General features: G+C 38.6%; 1 protein-coding gene across 7 annotated transcripts; it reads left to right on the top strand.

Moving 5' to 3' along the window:
- On the top strand, positions 291–26623 carry TBPL2 (TATA-box binding protein like 2). Of its 7 annotated transcripts, none has more exons than XM_013993442.2 (7): positions 291–415; positions 3035–3390; positions 3968–4055; positions 7060–7151; positions 8516–8683; positions 18984–19078; positions 26383–26623. In XM_013993442.2, the coding sequence occupies exons 1-7, from the start codon at positions 362–364 to the stop codon at positions 26457–26459; spliced, it is 930 nt and encodes a 309-aa protein (XP_013848896.1). In that variant the 5' UTR covers positions 291–361; the 3' UTR covers positions 26460–26623. The 7 variants fall into 7 exon arrangements, with proteins under 7 accessions (XP_013848896.1, XP_020958006.1, XP_020957995.1 ...); XM_021102347.1 differs by having other exon boundaries at positions 2933–3390; positions 19020–19078; XM_021102336.1 differs by having other exon boundaries at positions 2933–3390.

The raw sequence follows: 27083 nt of genomic DNA, 5'->3' as shown, positions 1-27083 counted from the left end.
TCTCAGCTGCAGACAGAGTGCAGTGCTTGCACCCTGGCAAAAAGAGTTTTCCCGTCCCAGGGCCAGCCCCAGCCCTCCTTTCCTTGCTCAGAGACCAGACCTTGAGCCTGGTGCTGAGTACCGCACCCCCCTCCCTGGCTCACCATCCATGCCCTCAAACCATTGTGGACTGGCCGAGGGCCCACACCTGGCCCCACTAGGCCCCAGCCCCCTCCCGGGCCCCGCCTCGCCACGTGAACCCCAGGGCTGATAAATGGCTCCTGCTCACTGCGTGCTTGGCCTGACGCTGCCCAGCTCAAGTAGCGCTGGCCCTTCCTGCAAATTTCCAACTTCCTTACCTGAGACAGTGAGCCCTCCACCCATGGAGGAGGAGAAGATGTACCTGGAGCTCTACCTGGACCGGTGGGCCGCCCAGGTGAGCCTGGAAGCCACCAGCACTGTCCCAGATTTTGTGCCCTCGTCCTGCCTTATGGCTGAGAGCAGGGTCCTGCGCACCAAGGACTCTGCCTTCATTTTCTCTTTTAAAAACTAGTGACCCTAGGAGGTGGGCTTAATTATCTCCCTCTTTTCGTGGAAAAAAATAGAAACTTTGAGAGATGAAATAACTTACCCAAGGTTGCCAGCAGCACTCGAACTTGGTCTAGCGTGAATCCAGGTTGGAGGCACCTGTGATCAGTTTGTGATTCTTAGGATTTTTTGTTTTTGTTTTTTAATTTATGAACTGTAGAAAAGAGTGGAAGGTATCTTCAAAAATAAAGGTAAGAGAGCAATTTATGAGAAGGGAGATTTTTAAAGAGACAATGATTAGCAATGAGGTAGAAATCCCACAGCCTTAACATCGCAAAGGAGGCCAGGCAGGAAAGGTTCTGGGAAAGATGAGTTAATGGCTCTGCAAAGAAGTTTAACAAAAAGTTTCTTCAGATATAAATCCAAGGATGCAGGGAATACTCTGTAAGTATATTCTCTGAGGTGTATTTCTGCAAGTGAGCTGGAAAGGAGGCTGTCAGGGTACCACTGCCATAAAACATCCCCCTTCGATATCTTGTTGCCATTGCCTTAAATTTCCTTGTTGACGTTTAGTTCTTTGGGTGGAAGCTTTGTCCTCTGCTAAAGTGCCATCATGGGAAAAAGGAGAGACACCAATTATTGTAAATATTAGTGCTTTAATACAAATCGGCTGGCTGATGGGATCTTTTCCAGCTAGAACAAGAGGCCAGAGAAGCAATGGAGAGGAATCTGGGGCATTGTCCTCACCCCACTTTTCCTTAGGGCCCATCTGTGGGGGAGGGTGGAGGGAAAGAGAGAGTAATAACATAATTCAAAATGAAATAAGGTTAGGAGTTCCCTGATAGCCTAGAGGTTAAGGATTGAGTGTTGTCACTGCTGTGGTTTGGGTTCAATCACTGGCCCTGAAAGCGCAGCCAAAGGAAAGAAGGAAGGGAGGAAGGAAAGAGAAAGAAGGAAAGAAAGGGAAAAAGGAGTTCCCTTTGTGGCGCAGTGGAAATGAACCTGATTAGGAACCATGAGGTTGTGGGTTCGATCCCTGGCCTCACTCAGTGGTTAAAGGTCTGGCATTGCCGTGAGCTGTGGTGTAGGTCACAGATATGGCTCTGATTTGGTGTTGCTGTGGCTGTGGCGTAGGCCAGCGGCAACACCTCTGATTAGACCCCTAGCCTGGAAACCTCCATATGCCATGGGTGCTGCCCTAAAAAGACCAAAAAAAAAAAAGAGAGAAATAAGGTCAGAAATATATACTTTTTGTCTTTTTGGGGGGGCACACTTGCAACATTTGGAAGTTCCAAGGCTAGGGGTCAAACTGCAGCTGCAGCTGCTGGGCTACAGCACAGCCACAGCAACTTGGGATCCGAGCCTCGTCTTCAACCTACACCACAGCACGTGGCAGCACCGGATCCTTTAACCCACTGATTGATGCCATGGATCAAACCCACATCCTCATGGATATTAGGTTCTTAACTCACTGAGCCACAACAGGAACTCCAAGAAATCTTATTTCAAGAGAATAACTGAATTCTTCTAAGTGTTTTCTTATAATATTAGTCACCCCTGCCATCTGCTGGACTTAGAGTAACAGAACAATTCAATAGGATCCAGACAGATTAGTACCTGAGGTAGCTTTGTCATCAAGAAGATGCAGCACAGGCATTCCTGAATGCTCAGTTGTCAGAAGTAAGACCTTCTAAGGGATGAGGTTATCCTGCCAGCAGTGCTCAAAATCTAGAATCCAGACCTGCAACTTGGGCAAAGCGGGTAGTAATGTATTATATACCGGGGATTTTTTTCTATAACGAAGGCCATGAATTTTACATAGCTGCTTCCCTCAGTTGCATACCTCATTCCCTGGGTTGATGGTAATGAAAGAGGAGCAGCCTTCCTTGGACTGGAAATACAATACATTGATTTAAATGAGTCTTTCCATTTACATTTCAATAACTTTTTTCCTATTGTACATTAACATAAATGGAATGATTTCTTAGCTCTCTTTTGATTAGAAGGAATAAAGATGGGCCCTGATTAGCACTCAAGGTTCTCTACTCAAGGTTCTCTACTCAGCTTCCTTCACTTCTTTTCTTCGTTCTTCTTTTTAAAATGTGAATTTAAAACTCCCCCAGAATCTTTAAATCTGTACTCTTCAACATATGTGCAGTTTAGACCGTAGTTGCCAAATTGCCTCAATTACAAAATTGGATTTAGAGTAGCAACTTACTACTAACCAAAGTAGAGAAAACTCTTTATGAAAAATGCTTCTGCATTTTCACCTAGGCTTTTCTGTTTTCATTAAGTGTGTTGTAACCCTATAGGAGAAGTTCAATGATGCTGTGTGGAAAGAGCAGGTCATGAATACAAGCTATCCCTTTGGTGTGACGTGATGTTCTGTTTGTTGTGTGTTTTGTCTGTTTTGGGAATGGCCTAGGATGACCTTGCCCCACCCAGATCACCCCTGCTCAGCCCAGTTGTGCCTTATGATGTGCACATACTTAATTCATCCAATCCAGAGACTGCATTTAATTCACAGCTTGAAGAAGTCAAAGAAACATCTGGCCACTTCTCGTCTATGGATCTTAGCTTCCTACCAGATGAGCTTACCCAAGAAAATATAGACCAGACTGTCAATAGAAGCCAGCCTGAAACTGAAGAAAATGGTAAAACTCTAAGTCAGCCAAGTAGGTTGCCATTACCCAGCCAACAGGATGCTAGCCTGGCCTTAAACAGTGGCAGTGGGTCAAATTCCCATTCACCTCTGCACCCTGGTGATGCTGAGTCAGTCCAGCTCTCTCCTGAGAAGCAACACTTCTTGCCTCTGACGTCATTAACTCCCATGACACCAATGATCCCAGTTTCAGAATGTTCTGGAATTGTACCTCAACTACAGTAAGTTGTTGTTGTGGTTTTCAATGGGTAACACTTCTGAGTACACATTTTATAGTCCTGAATGTGACAGTAATAGAGTAGGGAAGAGAACTTCAGATTTCATCATCCTTTGCTTGATCAGTTCTTAATGGCTTTGACTTTAGACAGTTTGGTTATCTGTAAAATGAAGCATTAACTCTTGTTCTTCTAAGAGAGAGTTAATTCTTAAAGGATTGTATTGTTTATACTAAAGCAATATAGTTGCTGAAAATCATGGTTGGTGTTGGAAAAACACAAAGGATAAAAAAATAAAATTGAATTTGGTTTGAGAGTTGATTGAATATTGTGTTTTCTATTTTGAGGCATTTTGAAAATGATCTAAAGCCTTATTTTAGCTAGTCATGAACTTTTAGAAAAAGCTATTTTAGTACTTTAGGATTTTCATATTTTACTGGGGACCATATTACTATACATTTTACATTTGAAATAATTCTCCCCCTAGGAAGTCATCTAAACCAATGAAATGAGGAAGTTAACACATTTTAATTATTTTTTACTCTTTATATCTAGTATAACTTAGGTCCACTTATTTCTTTAGGAATATAGTTTCCACTGTAAACCTGGCCTGTAAATTGGATCTGAAGAAAATAGCTTTGCATGCAAAAAATGCAGAATATAACCCAAAGGTAAGTTTTCTCAGTAATTATTTCAACAATTAGCTTCTACCTCATTTTGTTTTTTTTTTTTTTTTTTTTTCTTTTTATGGCCACACCTGCAGCATATGGAAGTTCCTGAGTCAGGGACTGCATCAGAGCTGTAGCTGTGGTCTATACCCTAGCCATGGCAATGCTGGATCCGAGCCACATCTGCAACCTACGCCACAGCTTGCAGCAGTGCCCAATCCTCAGCCCACTGAGTGAGGATCAAACCCTCATCCTCACAGAGACAACATTGGGCCCCTAATCTGCTGAGCCACAATGGGAACTCCTTATTTTTCAAAAAGAAAAAATTTGTTGGTTAACAGCTTTTGGCAACTCAAAGGTTAATTGCTTCATCCTTTGTTTCTAACTTATAAAAAATAATATCATTTTCTGTGCTGAACTGAGCAATTATTGAGCAGTTCCTAAAAGTCAAGATCCTTCCCTTATCATTTGGAAAAATCTTTCAGTATAACTATTTTCAGCCTGACTATGGAGGTGCTAACTTTCTTACAGTATCATCATATGTCTGGAAATTATTTTTTCTAATTGTTGTCCCATTAGCTGATGCTTGTCTGTTTTTTCCATTTATAGTTTCTCTTACCTGAGAAAGCTCAATTGTTTAAAGAGTAAAGTCCAAACATCTACTTACTAGTATAAGATGCAGGGATTTTTTTCCACCCAAAATTTAAGAAAATCTATTCTTTCTTGTGTCCTTTCCAAGGCCAGGCATCCCATTTTCAATGGTCTGTTTACTTAGGAATTAGATTTGTTGATTCAATCAACATTTAACAATTGTTGGGCTCTGTACTTAGGAGTACAAAGATGAGTGAGGCCCTGTCCCGACTAAGAAAATTTCACTGTCTTGGGTGATGGAGGATTTAGGGAGTTGGATGAAAAAGGCCATTATTAGTAGGAACCCAGAGGACCTTGCCAGCCTCACTGTTTATGGATTGTATTTGTTTTTTCTTGCTGTGGTAGAGTTGTTGCTGAAATCTCAATTGAAATGTTACCTGAATGTTATGGAGTGCAACAGAACTTTCCTATTTTCATATCATGTAGCTGGCTATGATGAGGACAGAAACCCAGTGATGAGCTAGGACTTTTGTAGCTGCAGCTATGATTGACTGCACTATTGAGCAATCAGCATTTTAAGCATGGTTTATTCTCCACCATCCTCAGCTCTCCTCTCTTTTTAGTTTAGTGTATAGGATCTGTCCACAGTCAGACTTGACAGCCAGAAAAATTCTGGCTTGGCGCTTAAGCTGCCTTAAGAATTTAAATGAGAACCAAGTGAGAGTGCTACCTTTTTAGTAAATACCTGGGAAACATTAAAAGAACTTGATCGGTTCTGTGTAGTGCTGACTCGGGGTTCTTTACTGTCCACACTTAAAATCTGAAATTGCCAGTCTGGCCTTCAAGTAACCTATTGTCCTGTGGAGTGGCCCCGACCCATGGAACTTCAGCCTTGCATGGTACCCACCCTAGTTTCCTTCTCAGCTTCACTGGGGAGAGAAGGGGAGGTGAGAGTCAATGTAGGCCAGCAGGAGGACACATCATTTAGAGACATGTCCGTGTGGCAGACCAGTCGTTATCCATCCTCTCCTGCATCAGCACCACCTAGAGGACTTGTGAATGCTGCCAGCCTAGGGCACATACTGAGAGCTATGGCAGGCAAGAACTGGAAAAACACACTTTTTTGTCAGACATCTTCAGAATGCCCATCAATATATGTATTATGTTTTATATTTTGGCTGGTTTTTAGTACATCTAGATTCTTAGCAATCCTGTAACATACTTCATACTCATTTTTCCTTCAAAGAATCTTTGAGAAAAAAAATATAAAAGCAAAAAGCATAGAGTCTGATTATTCATGGTTTTCTTTTCTTTTATTTCTTTTCTTTTTTAGGGCCACACCCACAGCATGTGGAAGTTCCCAGGCTAGGGGGTCAAATCAGAACTATAGCTGCTGGCCTACGCCACAGCCACAGCAATGCAGGATCTGAGCCCCGTCTGTGACCTACACCACAGCTCATGGCAATGCCAGATTCTTAACCCACTGATCCAGGCCAGGGATTGAACCCTCATCCTCATGGATCCTAGTCGGGTTCATTAACCACTGATTCATGATGGGAACTCCTCTGTTTCTATTTTGTAGATAGACTTTTCTGTGTCATTTTTTTTAGATTCGGCATATAAGTGATATTATATGGTATTTGTCTTTCTCTCCCTGACTTATTATGATAATGTCTAGGTCCATCCATAATGCAAATGGCATTATTTCATTCTTTTTTTATAGCTAAATAGTATTTCATTGTATACATGTACCACATCTTCTTTATCCATTCATCTGTTGATGGACATTTAGGTTGTTTCCACGTCTTGGCTATTATGAATAGTGCTGCCATGAACATAGGAATGCATGTATCTTTTTGAATTATAGTTTTCTTCAGATATATGCCCAGGAGTGGAATTGCTGGATCACATGACAACTCCATTTTTAGCTTTTTAAGGAACCTCCATACTGTTTTCTATTGTGGCTGCAACAACTTATATTCCTACCAATAGTGTAGGAAGATTTCCTTTTTTCTACACCTTCTCTAGCATTTGTTATTTGTGGTGATTAGTCGTAGTTTTAAATCTCAACTTTACTGTTTCCTGCATAATGTTGAAGCTAAACTACTTAGTCTCCCTGTGTACTAAATGAGAATTAAAATGGGCTCAACATAGGCCTGTCATGAGGATGAACATAATGAAATCTGTTAAGGTCGTAGCATTGGGTCTAACTCAAATTTTAGCTTTACATCTTTTATGATCTCTTTTTTTATAAGAATATTTTAGAATTATAATCATTTCATTAACCTTATATTTTACAGTTTTCCCATTAAATTTCAATTTATTCAACACTGCTTTCATGTCCAGCTCAGCTGTTGGTCCAGAGTAGTATTAACTACTAGCAGAGGCTAATTGTCCTTTTGGCTTCTGTGTGCAGAGGCTTGCCGCTGTCATAATGAGGATCCGAGAGCCCAGGACAACAGCCCTCATATTTAGCTCTGGGAAAATGGTCTGCACAGGAGCCAAAAGGTAAGAGGAACCACCCTCCACCATGCCTGACAAATAATTCAGTGTATAAAACAAGAAAAGATAGCATTAATGTTCTAAATCACAGAGTACTGGCTCAGTAGTAACAAATCCAACTAGTATGCATGAGGACATGGGTTAGATCCCGGCCTTGCTCATTGGGTTAAGGATCTGGCATTGCTGTGGCTGTGGCATAGCCTGGCAGCTGCAGCTGAGATTTGGCCCCTAGCCTAGGAACTTCCATATACCATGGGTGTGGCCCTAAAAAGAAAAAAAAAAAAATAGAAGCAAAATACTTTTCTTTGCTGAAGAGTTAAATTCTCGAAATGCCAAATTTTGGGATGAAAAACATTCAGCCTCAAAATAATGACTTATATCCCATTTTGCAGTCCCCCACAGTGAAGGAGGAGGAGGCCTCACTATGCTGTTACAACTTGTTTGTAAGGTGTATTTAGAAAGGGGACAAAAATAGCTATAGTCTTGGTAAATCCTGTTGGAGACCTGGGGAAGTAGTTCTTGTGTATTTTCCTTGTGGTAGGCAGACAGATGAACAGAATTTTTAAAGGAGGGAAATTAGACATTTCTTGACCATTAGCTTGAGCATTCACTCAGGATCTTCAGCATCCATTAAAAGGCTCATCTTTCCTGGATCTCCGGCAGAGGTGCCCTGTGCTGCTGTGCATCCTTTGGCCAGAAAATTGTGGGAAAGCTTCTCTTCCTTCTAAGTGTTAGAAGATGAGTAGTAAACTCCCCCCCGAAGGGTTGTACCAGTTTCTTCTTTCCCAAGAGATGTACCTGGTGTTCATTTAATTTTATCTAAAAGCACTTAAAACAAAGAAAAGACAAAAATCAACTTCTATGTGAAAGACAACAAATGAAAAAATATGTTTAAGTTCAACAATGTTTGGAGTTCTGTTGTGGCTCAGTGGGTTAAGAACCTGACTAGAATCCACGAGGATGAGGGTTCAATCCCGGGCCTCGCTCAGTGGGTTAAGGATCTGGCATTGCTGTAAGCTGTGGCATAGGTGCTCAGATCTAGCATTGCTGTGGCTGTGGCAGAGCCTGCAGCACAGCTTCAATTCAGCCCCTAGCCTGGGAACTTCCATATGCTTCATGTGAGGCCCTAAAAAGCCAAAAAACAAAACACAAAAACAGTATTCATTGTACCATACTTTTTTCTAGGTGCTAGGGATACAAGTGAGAGAGGTAGGTCCTTGTCCTCAAAATTCACAGGTTCATAGGATACACTGAATGATAAACACGATACAAATGCTAAAACTAAAACCAGAGAAGTGTGTGAATACAGCCCACCTAGCATAGCCGTCATGGTGATTAAGAAGTCTTTAATTGTGTTTACCCTTCCCCAGTGAAGAGCAGTCTCGACTTGCATCAAGAAAGTATGCTCGTGTGGTGCAGAAGCTGGGCTTTCCTGCCAGATTCCTCAATTTTAAAATTCAGAACATGGTTGGAAGCTGTGATGTGAGGTTCCCTATCAGGCTGGAAGGTTTGGTGCTAACCCATCCGGAGTTCAGTAGGTACGATCGTTGCATAACATAACTTTGAGGTTACCAAGATATTAAAGTCGTATTATGGGCTGCTTATATGAATGTAACTTTCAGAGAAAGTGTATTTTTTAAACTCACAATAAGTGAAAGGGTTAAGATGCTATAGTTATGTCCTCGTTGGTTACCACATTTGTCCATATCTTCTGAAATAGTGATTCTCAAAATTCAGTTGCATAGTAATCACCCAGACAGCTTATCAAACCACATTGCTACTGGGCTGAGGTCCCCAGAGATTCTGCTTGGCTTTGCAGTTCCAACAATCTCACAGGTGATGCTGGTGCTGCTGGCGAGAGGCCTACACCTTGAGACCCACTGATGTACGGATTTCTAAAATAGGCACACCTGGCTGGGGCAGGGGTGGCAATGGAGAGAAGATAAACAGGTCTGTTAGGGATTAGGTAAATAGGAAGGGCTGACAGCCAGTGAGGAGAGAAAGGGCTGGAGAGAAGATTGAAAAAAGAAAAACCATTGCACATGCTATGAAGGCAATCCTATCTAGTTGTTGTCCTGTTGAGTTTGTTCAAGGTTTTCTTTTTCTGTGTGTGTAGCTATAGCCCCCACCACAGTTTGTTTTGTCACAGATTCATATTCCTGGGGGAGTATCTCTAGCCTGCCTGGCTTCTTCGAACGTAACTTTTTTTTTTTTTTTTTTTTGGTCTTTTTGCTATTTCTTGGGCCGCGGCATATGGAAGTTCCCAGGCTAGGGGTCTAATCAGAGCTGTAGCCACCGGCCTACGCCAGAGCCACAGCAACGTGGGATCCGAACCACGTCTGCAACCTACACCACAGCTCACGGCAATGCCGGATTGTTAACCCACTGAGCAAGGGCAGGAACCGAACCCACACCTCATGGTTCCTAGTCGGATTCATTAACCACTGTGCCACGACGGGAACTCCGTGTAACTTATTTCAATAGCAAACGCTTCTCCTCCTCTCAACTGCCTCAGCTCCTTTGGTGCTTCTCCCAGCCTGCCTCAGGCCCCCAGAGAGCAGTGACAGAAGTTGACCGACAAACACCAAATCCCACCACCCTTTGAGATACGCACTGAGGCCAGGGCACTTGAACTGGCTTAGAACCACAGATGCTCTTAAGTTCTCTTGAAGGAGCTTGAACTGAAGTCCATTCACTCTGCTTATCCTTCCCTTTACCTTTGAGCGATCATTCTGTTTAATACGGTGGGAAAGGATCAAATAGTTGTGCTTTTTCTAACATTTGTTAGCTTTCCTTTGAGACATGACCTGAACAGAAGTTAGAAATTGCTTTGTTTTTTCCCAACTTTCAAAAAGTATTGTTCATTCTGAGATTTCACTTTTTTGATACTCTTTCGGCAATATTTATTTTCCCCTTGATTATATTTTCTTTTTTTCTCTGCATCATTTTTTTTTTTTTTTTTTTTTTTTTTTTTTTTTTGTCTTTTTGCCATTTCTTGGGCCGCTCCCGCGGCATATGGAGGTTCCCAGGCTAGGGGTCAAATCGGAGCTGTAGCTGCCAGCCTACGCCAGAGCCACAGCAACGCAGGATCCGAGCCGCGTCTGCGACCTACACCACAGCTCACGGCAACGCCGGAACCTTGACCCACTGAGCAAGGGCAGGGATCGAACCCGCAACCTCATGGTTCCTAGTCGGATTCGTTAACCACTGCGCCACGAAGGGAACTCCTGCATCATTTTTTTGCAGCATATGCTTATTAAGTATATGAGGTACCCACTGAGTTCACTGGGAAGCCCAATAGGCAAGACATTGCCTCTTTATATGTTCTTTTCTTTCTTCAATCTTGGAATAACTCATAGATTCATAGTAAAACCCTCATTTTTAAGAGTCTTTCAACACATGCACCACCTTATATTTCAGATCTTCAACCTTGGACCTCTAGTCTCTCTTTCTCTGAAACAACTTTTTCTGAATGTGTGAAAGATGTCTGCCTCAATTCTAAGGTATCTGTCTATATTAGCTTAGCATTCCCCTTTCTGGACATTAGGGCTCTAAAGTGATGTGCACAATTCCTCCCAAATTTCATTTCTTTTTCACCAAGATCGTCTTTGTAGGTCAGACTTAAGTCTGGAGTGGCGGTGTCCCTTGTCACTACTTCTACCTCTGAAGGATAAAATTGCCAATAGGGCATGATGAAAATTCATTGTATGCATTACTTTTAGTCACTTGGAGTAGTCCATCACTGTTCTTTCTTCCTCATGAGCCAGTTTTGTGATCTCATCCATCTTTTTAAAAAAATTTTGGCCAGGAAACTTGTTTTATAGTCTCACAGCTATCCCTTTCTAGTCTCATTCTTAGGTTAGGGATTTCAACTCTAGTGTGTGTATTTACACTGGGGCATTAAGATACCTCTCTCTCAGCAGGTTTGTGTCTTTAAAATGAGGAGTCTCTTTAATTGCTTATAGCCCTGTGAGTAACCATGGAACATATCACTTATTATCAGGTCAAATTTGCTTTATGTTAAAACTTCAAGTTACTTTAACTCCCTTGATTCTACAAATATGTATATCAGCATTTGGTAATACGAGTATCTCTTGTTACTGGGCATCTGCTCCATCAATCTTTCTATGCCGCAATTGTTTTCAGTTTTCCCTGAGCATTTTCCTTTCTTCCCTTCAATTTTTAAACCAAAGATATCTTAAATATTTCTTAAATGAGTAAAATCTAGGTGGCTACTGTGTAGCAGATGCTGTGGTGGTAGAGACAATCAATACAGCTGTGGTCCTTTCCCCATATGGAACCACTATCTACAAGGGAAAACAGAACTGAAGACATTAATGAAATATAACTATGAAGGAGAACACCTCTTGGAGTGTTAAGGTACCTTCAAGCAGGATACTTAATGTAATGGGCTGAGGGTGGGGGAAGGAATGGGAAGGAGATCAAGGAAAACGTCCTGAGGAAAGTGTCGTTTAAGCTGAAACTTGAACAATGAGTTGAAATTGAGTTGCCCAAGAGATTGGCAGCTGTTTGTTGTTCTCCATCTTCATGAAATGTTTTCTGTTTCTAACCAAAACCTTTTTTTTCTCCTGTATCAACTTTGTTTTGAATTAAGGTAGAGAATAAATAAGATGAAGTAAATCTCTAATTGGTAGTCAGCATGCTGGTACATTAAAATCATGGTTCTCAAAGCCAAAAGCAGTTCACCATCATTTACATACCAAAGATTTTTTTCATAGTATGTATGTATTTTTTATTGAGGCATAGTTGATTTACAATATTATATTAGTTCCAGGTGTACAACATAGTGATTCAAAATTTTTATAGATTATAATCCATTTAATGTTATTATAAAATATTGGCTCTATTCCCTGTAGTGTACATTATATCCTTGTAGCTTATTTCTGTTATACATAGTAGTTTGTACCTCTTAAGCCAGTACCTCTAGCCCCTCCCCGCCTCCCTCTCTCATTGGTAAGCTTTGTTTGTTTTCTCTACCTGTTTCTTTTTTGTTATACTCCCTAGTTTTATTTCTTAGATTCCACCTCTAAATGATATCACATAAATACAGTATTTGTCTTTCTCTGCCTGACTTATTTCACTTAGAATAGTACCCTCCAAATCCGTCAGTGTTGTTGCAAATGGCAAAATTTCATTATTTTTTATGGATGAGCATTATTCCATTTTGTGTGTGCATGTACACATTGTCACACCCTCTGTATCCATTCATCTATTGGACACTTAGGTTGCTTCTGTATCTTGGCTATTGTAAATAATGTTGCTGTGAACTTTGGTGCACATCTTTTTGCATTAATGTTTTCATGTTCCTTGGATATATATCCAGAGGTAGAATTGCTGAATCATAAGGTAGTTCTGTTCTTAGGGTTTTTTTGGCAAAACCTCCATACTGATTTCCATAGTGGCTGCACTAATTTATATTCCCACAAGTAATGTACAGGGGTTTACTTTTCTCCACACCCTCACCAATGTTTGTTATTTGTAATCTTTTTGATGATAGCTTTTTTAGCAAGTGTGAGGTGATGTATCACTGTGGTTTTGATTTGCATTTCTCTGATGATTAATGATGTTGAGCATCTTTTCATGTGCCTTTTGGCCATCTGCATGTCTTCTCTGGAAAAATGTCTATGCTCATTTTTTAATTTGGTTTTTTTTTTGATGTTGTTTTATGAGCTATTTATATATTTTGGAAATTAACCCCTATTTGAGTGCATAATTTGCAAATATTTTCTTGCATTCAGTAGGTCATCTTTTTGTTTTGTCATTGGTTTCCTTTGCTGTGCAAAAGGTTTTAAGTTTAATTACGTATGATTTGTTTATTTTTGTTTTTTGTTTCCTGTGTCTTAGCACAGATCCAAAATATTGATAGAATTTATGTTAAAGAGTGTCCTGCTTATGTTTTCTTCTGGAGTTTTAAAGTTTCTGGCCTTACATTTGGGTTTCTAATCCATTCTGAGTTTATTTTTGTATGCAGTATTAGAGAATTTCTAATTTCATTTTTAAACATGTAGGTTACCAGTTTTCCCAGCACTACTTATCAAAAAGATGGTCTTTTCCCTATTGTATATTCTTGCCTCCTTTGTTGTAGATTAATTGACCATAGGTGTTTGGGTTTATTTCCGGGCTCTCTATTCCATTCCATTGATCAGTATGTTTGTTTTTGTGCTGGTACCATAATATTTTGATGACTGTAGCTTCATAGTATAATCTGAAACCAGGGAATGTGATACCTCCCACTCTGTTCTTCGTTCTCAAAATTGCTTTAGCTATGTGGGGTCTTTTGTATTTCCATATAAATTTTAGAATTACTTGTTCTAGTTTTGTGAAAAATGCCATTGGTATTTTGATAGGGATTGCATTGAATCTGTAGATTGCTTTCAGTAGTATGGTATTTTAACAATATTAATTCTTCCAATCCAAGAACACAGGATATCTTTCCATATCTTATGTCATCTTCAGTTGCTTTCATCACTATCTTACAGTTTTGCAAGGATAGGCCTTTTACTTCCTTCATTAGATTTATTCGTACGTATTTTATTCTTTCTAATGTGATTCTGAATAGGATTATTTACTTAATTTCTAATAGTTCATTGTTAGTATATAGAAATGCAACACATTTCTGTGTGTTACTCTTGTATCCTGCAACTTCATTGAATTCATTGATGAGCTCTAGCAGTTTGTGGTGCTGGCTCGAGTATTTTCTAAGTATGATATCATGTCATCTGCAAACAGTGACAATTTAACTTCTTCCTTTCCAGTTTAGATTCTTTCTATTTCTTGTCTTATTTACTGTAGCTCATACTTCCAATACTATTGTGAATGAATGTGACAAGAGTGGGCATTCTTGTCTTATTCCTGATCTTAAAGGAAATGTTTCCAGCTTTTCATAATTGAGTCTGATGTTAGGAATGGTCTTATCAAACATTGTTAACATTATGTTGAGGTACATGCCCTCTATACCTGCTTTGTGGAGAGTTTCTATCATAAATGGATGTTGAATTTTGTCAAAAGCATTTTCTGCATTATTGAGATAATCATGAATTTTATTCTTTGATTTGTTAATGTGGTGTATCACATTGACTGATTTGTAGACCTTGAACACATCCTTGCATCCCTGGAATAAATCCCACTTGTTCATGATGTATGATCATTTCAATGTATTGTTGAATTAGGTTTGTTAATGTTTTGTTGAATTTTTTTTGCATCTGTATTCTTAAGTGATATTGGCCTGTGAATTTTTTTTGTGAGTGTGACATCTCTGTCTGGTTTTAGTGTCAGGGCGATGCTGGTCTTGTACAGTGAGTTTGGAAGGATTCCTTCCTCTGCAATTTTTTTTGGAATAGTTTGAGAAGGATATGTGTCAACTCTTCTCTAAATATTTGGTAGAATTCACCTGTGAAGCCATCTGGTCCTGGACTTCTGTTTGTTGGGAGTTTTTTTGTTTTTTTGTTTTTTTGTCTTTTGTCTTTTTGAGGGCCGCACCTGTGGCATATGGAGGTTCCCAGCCCAGGGGTCTAATCAGAGCTGTAGCTGCCAGCTTATGCCACAGCCACACCAGATCCGAGCCGCATTTGCGACCTACAACACAGCTCACTGCAATGCTGGATCCTTAACCCACTGAGCGAGGCCAGGTATCAAACCCACAACCTCATGGTTCCTAGTCAGATTCGTTTCTGCTGCATCACAATGGGAACTCCTGTTAGGAGTTTTTAAACAATTGATTGAATTTCATTACAAATAATGCATCTGTTCATGTTGTCTAGGGTCAGTCTGAAAGTTTGTACATTTCTAGGAATTTATCCATTTGTCTATTTCTTTTAGGTTGTCCATTTTATTGATGTATAGTTATTCATAGTAGTCACTTATGATCCTTTGTATTTCTGTGATGTCAGTTGTAACTTCTGACTTTATTGATAGAGGCTTTCCCTATTTTTTCCTTGATGAGTTTGACTAAAGGTTTATCAGTTGTGTGTATCTTTTCAAATAACTAGATCTTGGTTTCAATGATCTTTTTTTTTTTTAGTCTCTATTTCATTTATTTTTTTCCTCTAGTCTTATCATTTCCTTCTTTCTACTAATTTTGGATTTTGTTTGTTCTTCTTTCTTTAGTTCCTTTATGTGCAAGGTTAGGTTTTTTGAGATTTTTCTTGTTTTCTGAAGTAGGCTTGTATCATTGTAAACTTTGCTCTTAGAACTGCTTTTGCTGCATCCCATCAATTTTGGATCATTGTTTTATTTGTCTCCAGGTATTTTAACTGAAGTATAGTTGAATGTTGTGTTAGTTTCTGGTGTACTCAAGATATATATTTATACACACACACACATATACATGCACATACATATAAGAAATATTTTTTTCAGGTATTTTTAAATTTCTTTGATTTCTTCAATGATTCATTGATTATTTTTTTTTTAATAGAGTTGTAGCCTCTCTTACTTCTTTTTTTTTTTTTTTTTTTTTTTTTGTGTGTGTGTGTGTGTTTTTGTCTTTTTGTTGTTGTTGTTGTTGCTATTTCTTGGGCCGCTCCCGCGGCATATGGAGGTTCCCAGGCTAGGGGTTGAATCGGAGCTGTAGCCACCGGCCTACGCCAGAGCCACAGCAACGCAGGATCCGAGCCGCGTCTGCAACCTACACCACAGCTCACGGCAACGCTGGATCGTTAACCCACTGAGCAAGGGCAGGGACCGAACCCGCAACCTCATGGTTCCTAGTCGGATTCGTTAACCACTGCGCCACGACGGGAACTCCGATTCATTGATTATTTAATAGCATATTGTTTAGCCTCCACTTGTTTGTGTTTTTGTAGATAATTTTTAGTCTCATGATGTTGTAGTTAGAAAAGATGTTCGGTATGATTTCAATTTTTTAAAATTTACCAAAGCTTGTTTGTGGACTAGCATGCGATCTATCTTGGAGAATGTTTCATGTCCATTTGAAAATAATGTGTATCTTGTTTTTGTATGGAATGTTCTAAATATATTTATTAAATCCATTTGATCTAATGTGTCATTTAAGGTCGGTGTTTCTATGTTGATTTTCTTTTCTTTTCTTTTTTTCTTTTGTCTTTTTGCCTTTTCTAGGGCTGCTCCTGCGGCATATGGAGGTTCCCAGGCTAGGGGTCCAATCGGAGCTGTAGCTGCCGGCCTACACCACAGCCACAGCATTGTGGGGTCTGAGCCATGTCTGTGACCTACACCACAGCTCACGGCAACACCAGATCCCTAACCCACTGAGCAAGGCCAGGGGCCAAGCCCACAACCTCATGGTTCCTAGTCAGATTTGTTAACCACTGAGCCACAACAAGAACTCCTCTATGTTGATTTTCTGTCTTAATGATCTATCCATTGACATTAAGTGGGGTGTTAAAGATCTCCTACTATTATTGTGTTACTGTCAACTTCTCCCTTTATGTCTGTTAGTATTTGCTTTACATATTTAGGTGTGCCTGTGTTGGGTTCATATGTATTTACAATTGTTATATCTTCTTTTTGAATTGATCCTTTGATTATTAGGTAATGTCCTTCTTTGTCTCTTGTTTTAAAGTCTTTTTTTTTTAAGTATTTTTGTGTAATTTAAGGATTGCATCCTACCTTTCTTTTGATTTCCATTTGCATGGAATATCTTTTTTCCATCTTCTCACTTTCAGTTCGTGTGTGACTTTAGATCTGAAGTAAGTCTCTTGTAGGCATCTTTTACACAAATCTTGTTTTTGTATCCATTTAGCCAGGCTGTGTCTTTTGATGGGAGCACTTTGTCCATTTACAACTTAAAGTAATTATTGATAAGTGTATTCTTATTGTCATGTTGTTAATTGCTTTGGGGTTGTTTTTGTAGGTTTTTTCTATTTGTTTCTTCTTTTGATCTCTTTGCTTGTGATTTGATAGCTGTCTGTAGTGTTAGGTTTGAATTCCTTTCTCTTTTTTGTGTGTATCTATTTTAGATGTTTAGTTTGTGGTTACCATGAATAAATAAATATAAAGATATATGTGTGTGTGCGTGTATCTTTTTTAACTTATTTCTTAAGTTCAAGCCTGTTTTTTACTACCGTCCTCCCATGATTACTCTTTTTGACATATTTTACATCTTTTTCTTTTGTATATTCCTTAACTACTTAGTGTGGATACAGATTATTTTAGTGCTTCTGTTTTTTAACCTCTCTGCTAGCTTTGAACATGGTTGATTTACTACCTTTACTGTGTATTTGCCTTTGCCAACGAGCTTTTTACTTTCATAATTTGTATGTTTCCAGTTGTGGCCTTTACTTTGTTGCCCAGAATAGGTCCATAAAGCTGATTTGGTGGACCTGAACTCTTTTAGCTTTTGCTTGTCTATAAAACTTTTTTGCTCTGTTCATGAAATCTGAATGACGGTCTGCTTGGATAGAATGTTCTTGGTTGTAGGCTTTTCCTTTTCATCATGTTAAATGTATTGTGCTATTTCTTCCTGGCCTGCAGAGTTTCTGCTGAAAAATCAGCTGTGATAGCCTTATGGAACTTCCCTTGTATGTAACTTCTTGCTTTTCCTTTTCTGCTTTTACTATTCTTTCTTATCTTTAATTTTTGTCATTTTAATTATTGTGTGTCTTACTGTGGTCCTCTTTGGGTTGATTCTGTTTGGGACTCTTCATGCTTCCCAGATTTGTATGTCTGTTTCCTTTCCCAGGTTAGCAAAGTTCACAAATATTTACCTACCAAAGACTTTTATTTTCTCTTTTCCCTCTTAGTATCTTAAGATTTTGTCAGAAGATCAGATGGAAACATTTCTTCTGTGCCCCCCAAGTCTTCACTTTCTTGACTCCAACCTTGCAGTTCCCACAGAAGTTTTCCAGGGCTCTGCATAGTATCATTGTCTCCTCAGTGTCCAGAAGTCCTGATGGGCTTTCCCAGGTAGACATGTCCACTCAACAACCTCCATATACTTCAGATGGGTAGCCTCTCTACTGTGATAAATCTTTCTGGTGCCAATAAGAGGTTTCACATCTGCCGTGCTATGGATCTTATTCATTGCAGAATAGAATGGAGTTTTTCTGTGTGATCTGAACTCACCCTTTTAAGTGCTAAAATTCATGTGCTTTATAATGTTCCATTTCTCAGATTTGGTTTTTTCCTTGTGTCTCCATTGTCTTGAGAATAGTTTTATTTATCAACTTCCTCTTAACTACTGACTTCTTTTTTGTAGGCTCCTCAAGCTTTTCTGGGAATCCCTCTTTTCTATGCTGGTGTGGAGAAGCAGTTCTTAGCCCAATCATCCTTTGTTCCTCAGAGAAATCAGCTTACATTTAGTAGTAAATATGAGTGAGTTACTATTTATAGGAACAAGTCTTGAATTTTTAAAAGTTGGGATGGTTTAGTTTTCTTTATACAGCACCTATCCAAAAAAAATTAATAGTGGTCTAGAACACTTTTTAGGTTTTATCTGCTAAAAATTTTTGTATTTTATAAATATATAAAAAATGTTCTCATTATTGAAGAACTTTGAATATTTAGAAAATGTGTTTATGTATTTTTACTGATAGACTTTTTTTGAAAGATGGAGAACATTTAACTAATAAGATCTTTATACAATCTGATGCCCTAAATTACCTTAATTTCTAATAGTTTAGGATTACTGGCACGTGAAAAATACAATGACAAACAGCGAATTGTGTTGTTGATTGCCACAGAAATTACCTAGGACACTCAAGACTTCTTTTATCAAGTTAACCAGAAAGTTTTTGTTAAAATAGCTTTTTAAAACTGCTTTTGTGTTCTGGATCTGAAATGTCATGAGGAAATAATTGCGTAGTGCTATTTTTCACTTTTTCCTTTATATATTAACAGTTATGAACCTGAACTGTTTCCTGGCCTTATTTACAGAATGGTGAAACCACAAATTGTGTTACTTATCTTTGTATCTGGAAAAGTTGTGTTGACAGGTAAGTTCTAAGATTCTGACTTTCATAAAATTCAGTAGCTTTACATGTGCTTTGCTTTACCTTTTAAATAGCTTTGGTCACCACTATGAGACAGTTCTTGCTATTATAGAATTACCTGGGGGTGGGGGGGGAGAAAAGTAGAACTATAACATCACCTATGGGTCTTAGTAGTCAATATAGCTTTTTTCTCATGTTTTCATGTCATTTGATATGTATATTCATCTTTACATCCTGCCTTTTTAATAACCATTATAACATATGTAGCTTAACTCATTTTTTATAATGATTTTTATTTTTTCATTATAGCTGGTTTACAGTATTTTGTCAATTTTCTATGTAGAGCAAGGCGACCCAGTTACACGTATTATGTATACATTCTTTTTTCTCACATTATCATGTACCATCATAAGTGACTAGATATAGTTCCCAGTGCTATACAACAGGATCTCATTGCTTATCTTAACTCATTGTTAAAAACTTTTAATGAAGGCTGTTAATTGTTGAACAGTGTTCTGTTCAAAGTTTTTCTGCAAAGGGTCAAATACTAAAATCACTCTTAGCTCTATACAAAAACAGGCTATACAAAAACAGGCAGCAGACTAGGTTTATTCAGCAGAGTTAAGCTTTCCAACCTCTCTTCTAACTTGCTATGCATCAACTTTATTCTCCCATTGTCAGATGTTTATATGTTCTGTATGTTCTTTCTCTGTCTGCTGGTTATAAAAGGCGCAAACGTGGCTATTTTTATGTGTGTAGAATCATTTTTTAGTGGAAATGCTCAGAAATGGGACTGTTTTCTAAGAATAGGACCATTTTTAAGGTTCTTAATACAAATTACTAAATTGTTTTATAAAGGGTTGTATAATACATTTCTCCTGTATCATAATTTCTACCAGCAATGTACCTAAGTATCTTTAACAACCCAAAGCAGCATTCAAAACAAAACTGTACAAAAGAAAATTTTTACCTATATAAATTAAAATGATCTCACTGCTTTAAGTGGTAATCATAAATAGAAATTGACCACTTTTCAACACATCCAGTAAATAGCATTTTATCTTTCATAAGTAGTATGTACATAATTTACTCCTTTTGTCTACTTAGTTTTTATTGATGTTTTTATCCCTAAAGATTTGTATGAGTTCACCATAATATTGAAAATTAATGTTTTATTTGTGATTTTTTCCAGTTGACTTAATTTTGCATAAATGCTTTTAAAATTCTTGAAGTAGATGATTGAGACTCTTTCATAACATTCTGCTAAAGCTTGCTCTTTTTGCCTTATTTTACACATATTACTCTCCTGTACCAGGATGAATATCAAGTTTATATGGCATGATCCAGATTAATTTTACCTACCCCCAAATAGTTAGCCAGCCATATTAAAACTACACAGTCTTCTTATTAATTTGTGATGACTCTTTTTGACCTTTATTTTTATATACGAATCTGTTCAGCAATTCGGCCTTTGCTCCAGAATTATACTATGATATCCTATTGTATTAAATATGCTTTAGTTCTAGTGGTCCCTATATCTGATAGGGTCTGTTTCTTCTCATTTCTTCTCTTTTTATTAGCTCCTCTCAAATGTTTATTCTTCCAAATAAACTTAAAAGTTTTTATAGCATCTTGCCCAATTTAGAACAATTGAGATTTCTGCATTAGCTGAATTAATTTGAGAAACATTTACAAAGTTATCACTCAGCATCCAAAAACATGGAGGGCCTGTTATTAAATCTTTTTTTAGAATGCTAAATTGTAGAGTTTATTTTTGTCTAATGTGTCTTCAAATTGGGAAAAGCCCACTTGGAATTTAAGAATCTTTTGAATACAACAAAGTTACAATTCCTCAGATGCCACCAATTTAGTGTCTGGAATAATTAAGACCTCCTAGTGACTGACATAAAGTTTACCTCTATCTGCCCTAAAGGAAGGTGAGGAAGCCTGCCAGGTAAATTGAATGGAGGCCATATGTGCCCTACTTAAGGGAACATACTTTTCAAGACCTTTATAAGGATGCTTTCATCTGTGTGCTATGTGTCATTGTGAATCTGTTTTATTAAAAATGCAATTTGCCAGAGTTCCCATTGTGGTGCAACAGGACCATTGGTGTCTCTGCAGTGGTATGGACACTGGTTCAGTCCCTGGCCCAGCACAGTGGGTTAAGGATCTGGCATTGCTGTAGCTGTGGTGTAGGTTGCAACTCTGGCTTGGATTAGATACCTGGCCCAGGAACTTCCATATGCCCCATGATGGCCAAAAAAGGAAGAAAAAAGTGCAAAATTGCCAAGTACAGGCTAAGTTCCTATTATACGTACATAAGAATAAGTTTCTCTAAATATCCTTAATTCAGACCACCTTTCCTACTAAAAGGAAAAAACGAATTTTTCATGTGCACATTTGCTAGAAGTTTCAAATCACAAAAGTAAATGGTTGTCAACATACAGTACTGAAGACCATACAATACACTTCTTAAAATTTACTAATGTGTTCAGCCCAGAGAACAGGCCAAAGCTGTTTTTTTATCCTTCCAAGACACAGATCATTTTTGTGGAGGGGGAATGAGGTGTATTAACTGAAATTCAAATTTCTACTTATATGTATTATGAAGTATAATCCAATCAATGCTTTACTGCTGAAATATGAGTAATTACCCTCTATTGAGATTTTTCCCTGTTTATGCCATAGTGTCTTAAAGTACTTTATCTGAAACCACATGGTTTAGGTAACTTTTGCTCCAAACTGCAGACAAATGCTCCTCATTCTTTAACCTTAGTTACCTAGACTCTTTTCACCTGCTAAGGGATTTAAAAACTCAAGGACCCAATTTTGGGTATGAACCTGGAAGAGGGACCAAGGAGGCCTCCTTTCAGCCTTGTCTCTAGAACCTCAGTGGGGGTTGGTTGTGGAGCACCCAGTGGAGTTCTAGAGGCTCCCATGGTCTAGTCCAATGTGGCAAGACTCTGCAAGCTACTTATTTTATTTTACTATTTATTTTATGGGCCTCACCTGTGGCATATGGAAACTCCCAGGCCAGGAATTGAATTGGAACTACAGCTGCCAGCCTACACCACAGCCACAGCAACGTGGGATCCAAGCCACATCTGTGACCTACACCGAAGATTGCAGCAACAGATCCTTAACCCACTGAGTGAGGCCAGGGATCAAACCTGCATCCTCATGAATACTAGCTGGGTTCTTAATCCACTGAGCCAAAATGGGAACTCCTGCAGAGCTGTTTTAAAAGCCAAGTCCCAACAAATGTGAATAACTTTTGCCTAGAAAATGTTAGAGTATTGAAATTACAAATGCACTTTGAACTTCACTGAATTAAATAATGGATCTCAGTTCTTCCTTGGGTACAGACTGTCAAACACCAATGCACATAGTACAGATGAGTGGTAATTTGAAATTTATGTATCATATGCCATTTGCAGGGGCTTTGAAAATAATTTATCCGTGTAAAATTGTCTTACTCCTCAAGGCATTCAAGCTGTAGCCCCCATGTCCAAGGCAACATCTGAATGAATGAATAGTTACTTGAGCTGAGGACAAAGAGGTCCTCCTATCCCACTTGTCAAGTTCCCGGACAACAAACAGCAAACGGACCTTGGTCAAGCTTAACACTGCTTTCCCAGATCCGTGCTTCTTTTCAATGGTTGATGTGACATTTAGGACCCATGCTTTTTCTTAAATCATAGTAAAATGAATTGTATAGCTAGGATCTGTTGGAACAATGAATAGCAAATATGTCAACTTTCACTTCTGAGATGTAATAGTTACCATATGTTGGGCAGTCATGTGCCAGGCCTTGTGATAAGTGAGTGCTTTTGTGTGGGTTCTAGTTAGCTCTGTGTGGCTGTACATAATAGCTGTCTCATCACCTGTAAAATGAGGACAATGGAGAGGTTAGGCATCCTTAAAAATTTCAAACAGTTGTACATGCTGCAATATGTGGGAACTTAAGCAGCCTGGCTTCAGAGCCCACCATCTTCACGTGTTAACCCTGTCCTCCAGCTCCTTAGAGGCCTATGAAAACAGTTCATTCAGTCCTATACTAACCCTATGAAAAGGCTATTGTCCTTTATAGATAAGGAAACAGAAACTTCAGAAGTTAGTCATTCCTGGTAATCCACCACTAATAGCAGCTTGATATATACTGTAAAATGTATACCTTGAGGGGTTTGATGCTGGGTTGTCCCCCTCTCCCAATTTGTAAGATTTTCATTTATATGCACACACATATGGTATCACTTAGGAAAATAAGATATGTGGTTGTGGCTTAGTGTAAGAATAGAATTAGAAAATCCAAGTAGGATTGGAAATTGATATATGGGCTGGCTAAGGGGTAGGGATGAGCTTATGAACCTTATCGACAGGTGATAGATGTTTAATAAATGTTGGGTACCTACTTACCAGGTACATGTATTGTTTTAGGTGCTAAGAGATTAGCAAATAGAACACACCCCTCATCTGGCAAAAACCCAGCCCTGGTAAAGGAGACAAATTACATGATACTGGCTCTCAGAGAACCAAATGATAAGCCGTATGTACTTGGACCAGCCATCCCAACATCCCTAATCCTGAAGTACATTCTTTTAGGACAGTAAAAATGGGTTATATCTTGTTAAGCGTTATGGTTTGTAAAGGACTTTTTTTGCAACCATTTGTTCATGCAGTCCTATACTAACCTTATGAAAAGGCTATTGTCCTTTATATATAAGGAAACAGAAACTTCAGAAGTTAAACAATCTTCATGTGGTTTAATGGCGTGGGGTGAATGTGTGTGTGTGTTTGGTATATCTACCATACTTCACTGTTTCCCAGTTAAGGAGTTTGTTCTATTCAAATGTTTCCAGAAGCTGAAAAAGTCCATCAAACCAGAGGCAGAGAGTCTTGTTGCAATGGTGTTTTACTTTCTGCTTCTCTACTCACTGTTTAGTTTCTATAAAACCAATCCCTTCCTCCCTTCCTCCTTTCCTCCCACCCTCTCTCCCTTCATGCCTACAGCATGCCACATTACCTGAGCTGCAGCGGTAATAATGCCAAGTCCTTAACTGTTAGGCCACCTGGGAACTCCAAAACCAGTATCTTTAGAAACTAAAATTTTAGTGCTGAAAACTAAAGGGATGTTTCCTATCCCAAAGGTACAGAGCTTCTGTTACCCTCCTCCCTACCCATCATCTTCAAGGGTAGAGACTCAGAAAGTAAACTCTTAAGCAATGAATAAGTAACCTTTTGCCCTTATCTACCCCCCCCCCCATTTTAAGCTTACAAGTACTTTTTTTGATTTCTTAAAAAAAATTTTAGGAGTTCCCATTGTGGCTCAGCAGGTTAGGAGCCCAACGTTGTCTCTGAGGATGAGGAGTCCATCCCTGGCCTTGCCCAGTGGGTTAAGGATCTGGAGTTGCAGCAAGATATGTTACAGATGCAGCTCAGATCTGGTGTTGCTGTGGCCGGCAGCTGCATCTCTGATTCAACCCCTAGCCTGGGAACTTAAATAGACTGCAGGTGTGGCCCTAAAAAGAAAAAGTTTTTTTTTTAATTTATTGAGGTGAAATTCACACAGCATAAATTTAACCATTTTTGTTCATTCACAATGTTGTGGAACTACCACCTCTGTCTAGTGCCAAAACATTTCCACTACTCCAAAATAAAGTCCCATATCATTAGGCACTTTTTCCCCATTCCTTCCTCCCCCAGCTCCTGGCAAACACCAGTCTTCATTCTGTCTGTGTGAATTTACCTATTCTGGAGATTTCATGTAAATGGAATTATACAATACGTGATCTTTCATGTCTGGCTGCTTTCATTTAGTATAATGTTTTTGAGGTACATCTACACTGTAGTGTGTATCAGTGCTTCACTCCTTTTTATGGCAGAATAATATTCCATTGTATATATATATATGATATTCATCACAGTTTGCTTATACATTCATCTTTTAGTAGACACTAGGGTTGTTTCCACTTTGAGGCTACTATGAATAGTACTACCATGAATATGTGTCTACATGTGTTACTGGTTTAAAGATTTTTTTTCAATTTGGGGGGTATATACCCAGATACCCAGGAGTGAAACTGTTGGGTCACATGGTAATTTTTACTTTAACATTTTTGAAGAACCACCAACCCATTTTCCATGGTAGCTGAATGATTTTATGTTCCCACCAGCAATGTATGAGAGTTCAATTTCTCAGGCTCTTTGTGAACACTTGCTATTTTCCATTTTTAAAATTATTATTGTTCGTCCTGGATTCTGAATCCTGATTTCTACTTGCTTCTCAAATCCGGTGATACTCCTTTTGGTGATTAGTCCTTTGGGACTAATTCCCTCTCACTAGTCCCGTCATTAAACCAGACAACCACTTCTCACAGGTCGTTCCTGCTCTCTTACAGAGCCTTCCTCCTCTCGACGTTTATAGCTTAAACTATTTTTAAGAATTTATCAGCTTAAACTATTTTTCATTTTTCTCCATGATAAAAGTTTTTAAATGCTTTTCATTAATTTCCTTGCCTTCTGCACAGTACTATTAGATAACAGTTTCCTGATTAGCTGACAGTTCCATGTAAACACAAGTACTACCAGGAATTAACTCTTAGTATAATGTGCCTGAATAGTTTTGAAAGTAGAAGGTAGTTAGTAGCGGGTTGGCAGTGGTGAGATAGGAGTAGAACAGACTGATAATCTCTTTCAAGGGTAGGAACTGTATCTAATTCATGTTTTTAATCCATTTTAATACCTACAGCAGTTACAATTAAAGATCCCTTGAAACTTAGGGCGACGGTGGTAAGATTTCAAGATTTCCCCAGTTTTCTAACTAATAGTCCCTTTCCATACACTAAAATTTAAAACTTTAGAATAGTTCCAGTTTGTCTCACTCTGTTGGTCAAAACCAGGGAATCAGAATGTCTACTAGAGGTGAGCAGATCAAAGGACGTCCCTTTTGCTGGTAGCTAAGGGCCCACAGATGCTGATGAAGGTCATGTTCTGTGGTCACATCCATGACACCCTGAGAAACAAGATTCCATATTTCATACTATTCCCTGTGAAGCCAAAGATGTACTGATGTGTCTATATAGCAGAAGTATTATAAAACTCTGCTCTAGGTATGTGTGTAGGGAAATGTGGCTCTAGTCACCAAATTCTTTTGTCTTTACCAGGAATAAATGTCATTTCTCAGGGATACCTACAGAGATGTCATTGAATTAAAAGCAATTGGGGTTGACAATGAAATTTTAGCCTTAAAAATTTCTACTATTGTTTTAATATTAAAGATTATGTAAACATGGATTTCTTTATAGGTGCCAAAGAACGTTCTGAGATCTATGAAGCATTTGAAAACATCTATCCTATTCTAAAGGACTTCAAAAAAGCCTGAATACAGTATTCAGTATCTTACAGTATATTAGTTTGAATGTATACATAAGCCCAGCACAGAAATGGCTGGATTGTTACTGTTCCATGAACATTTTGACTTTATTTTTTTTTAATTTTTTAATTTTTTTGCTTTTTAGGGCCACACCTGAGGCACATGGAGGTTTCCAGGCTAGGGGTCCAATTGGAGCTACATCTGCTGGCCACAGCCAGAGCAGCATCAGATCCAAGCCACATCTGGAACCTACACCACAGCTCACGGCAACACTGGATCCTTAACCCACTGGGCGAGGCCAGGAAGTGAACCCTTGACTTCATGGTTCCTAGTCAGATTCATTTCCGCTGCGCCACGACAGGAACTCCTTGCCTTTAGTTATTAAAGTGTGATTCTATACGTGTATTCATGCTTAAGAAGTGAAGAAAATTTTTTTTCAAAATAACTATGTTATTTTTTAAATGAAAAAAGTAAACATTTCAGAATTTGAAAGGTTTAGGGCCTTGCTAGAGTGATATTGTAACATTAAAATTTACTCTTGTTAAAGATGTAGTCCATTAACATGTGTTCTCTGAAAATACATAGCAATATGTAGAAATTTCATATAGCTGCATAAAGTAGGATAGAAATTGT

This window comes from Sus scrofa, chromosome 1 (assembly GCF_000003025.6).
Source record: "Sus scrofa isolate TJ Tabasco breed Duroc chromosome 1, Sscrofa11.1, whole genome shotgun sequence".
NCBI classification, from domain to species: Eukaryota; Metazoa; Chordata; class Mammalia; order Artiodactyla; family Suidae; genus Sus; species Sus scrofa.
Note: the sequence above shows the minus strand (reverse complement) of the source record. Positions and strands in the feature narration are given on the sequence as shown.

What these genes read in the sequence shown, in the direction of transcription:
- TBPL2 (XM_021102336.1), top strand. Translation starts at nt 362, where the DNA reads ATGGAGGAGGAGAAGATGTACCTGGAGCTCTACCTGGACCGGTGGGCC. An exon ending in ATGCAGAATATAACCCAAAG is followed by an intron (nt 4,056 to 7,059) that starts GTAAGTTTTCTC and finishes TTCTGTGTGCAG; the next exon opens with AGGCTTGCCGCTGTCATAAT. An exon ending in TGGAAAAGTTGTGTTGACAG is followed by an intron (nt 19,079 to 26,382) that starts GTAAGTTCTAAG and finishes ATTTCTTTATAG; the next exon opens with GTGCCAAAGAACGTTCTGAG.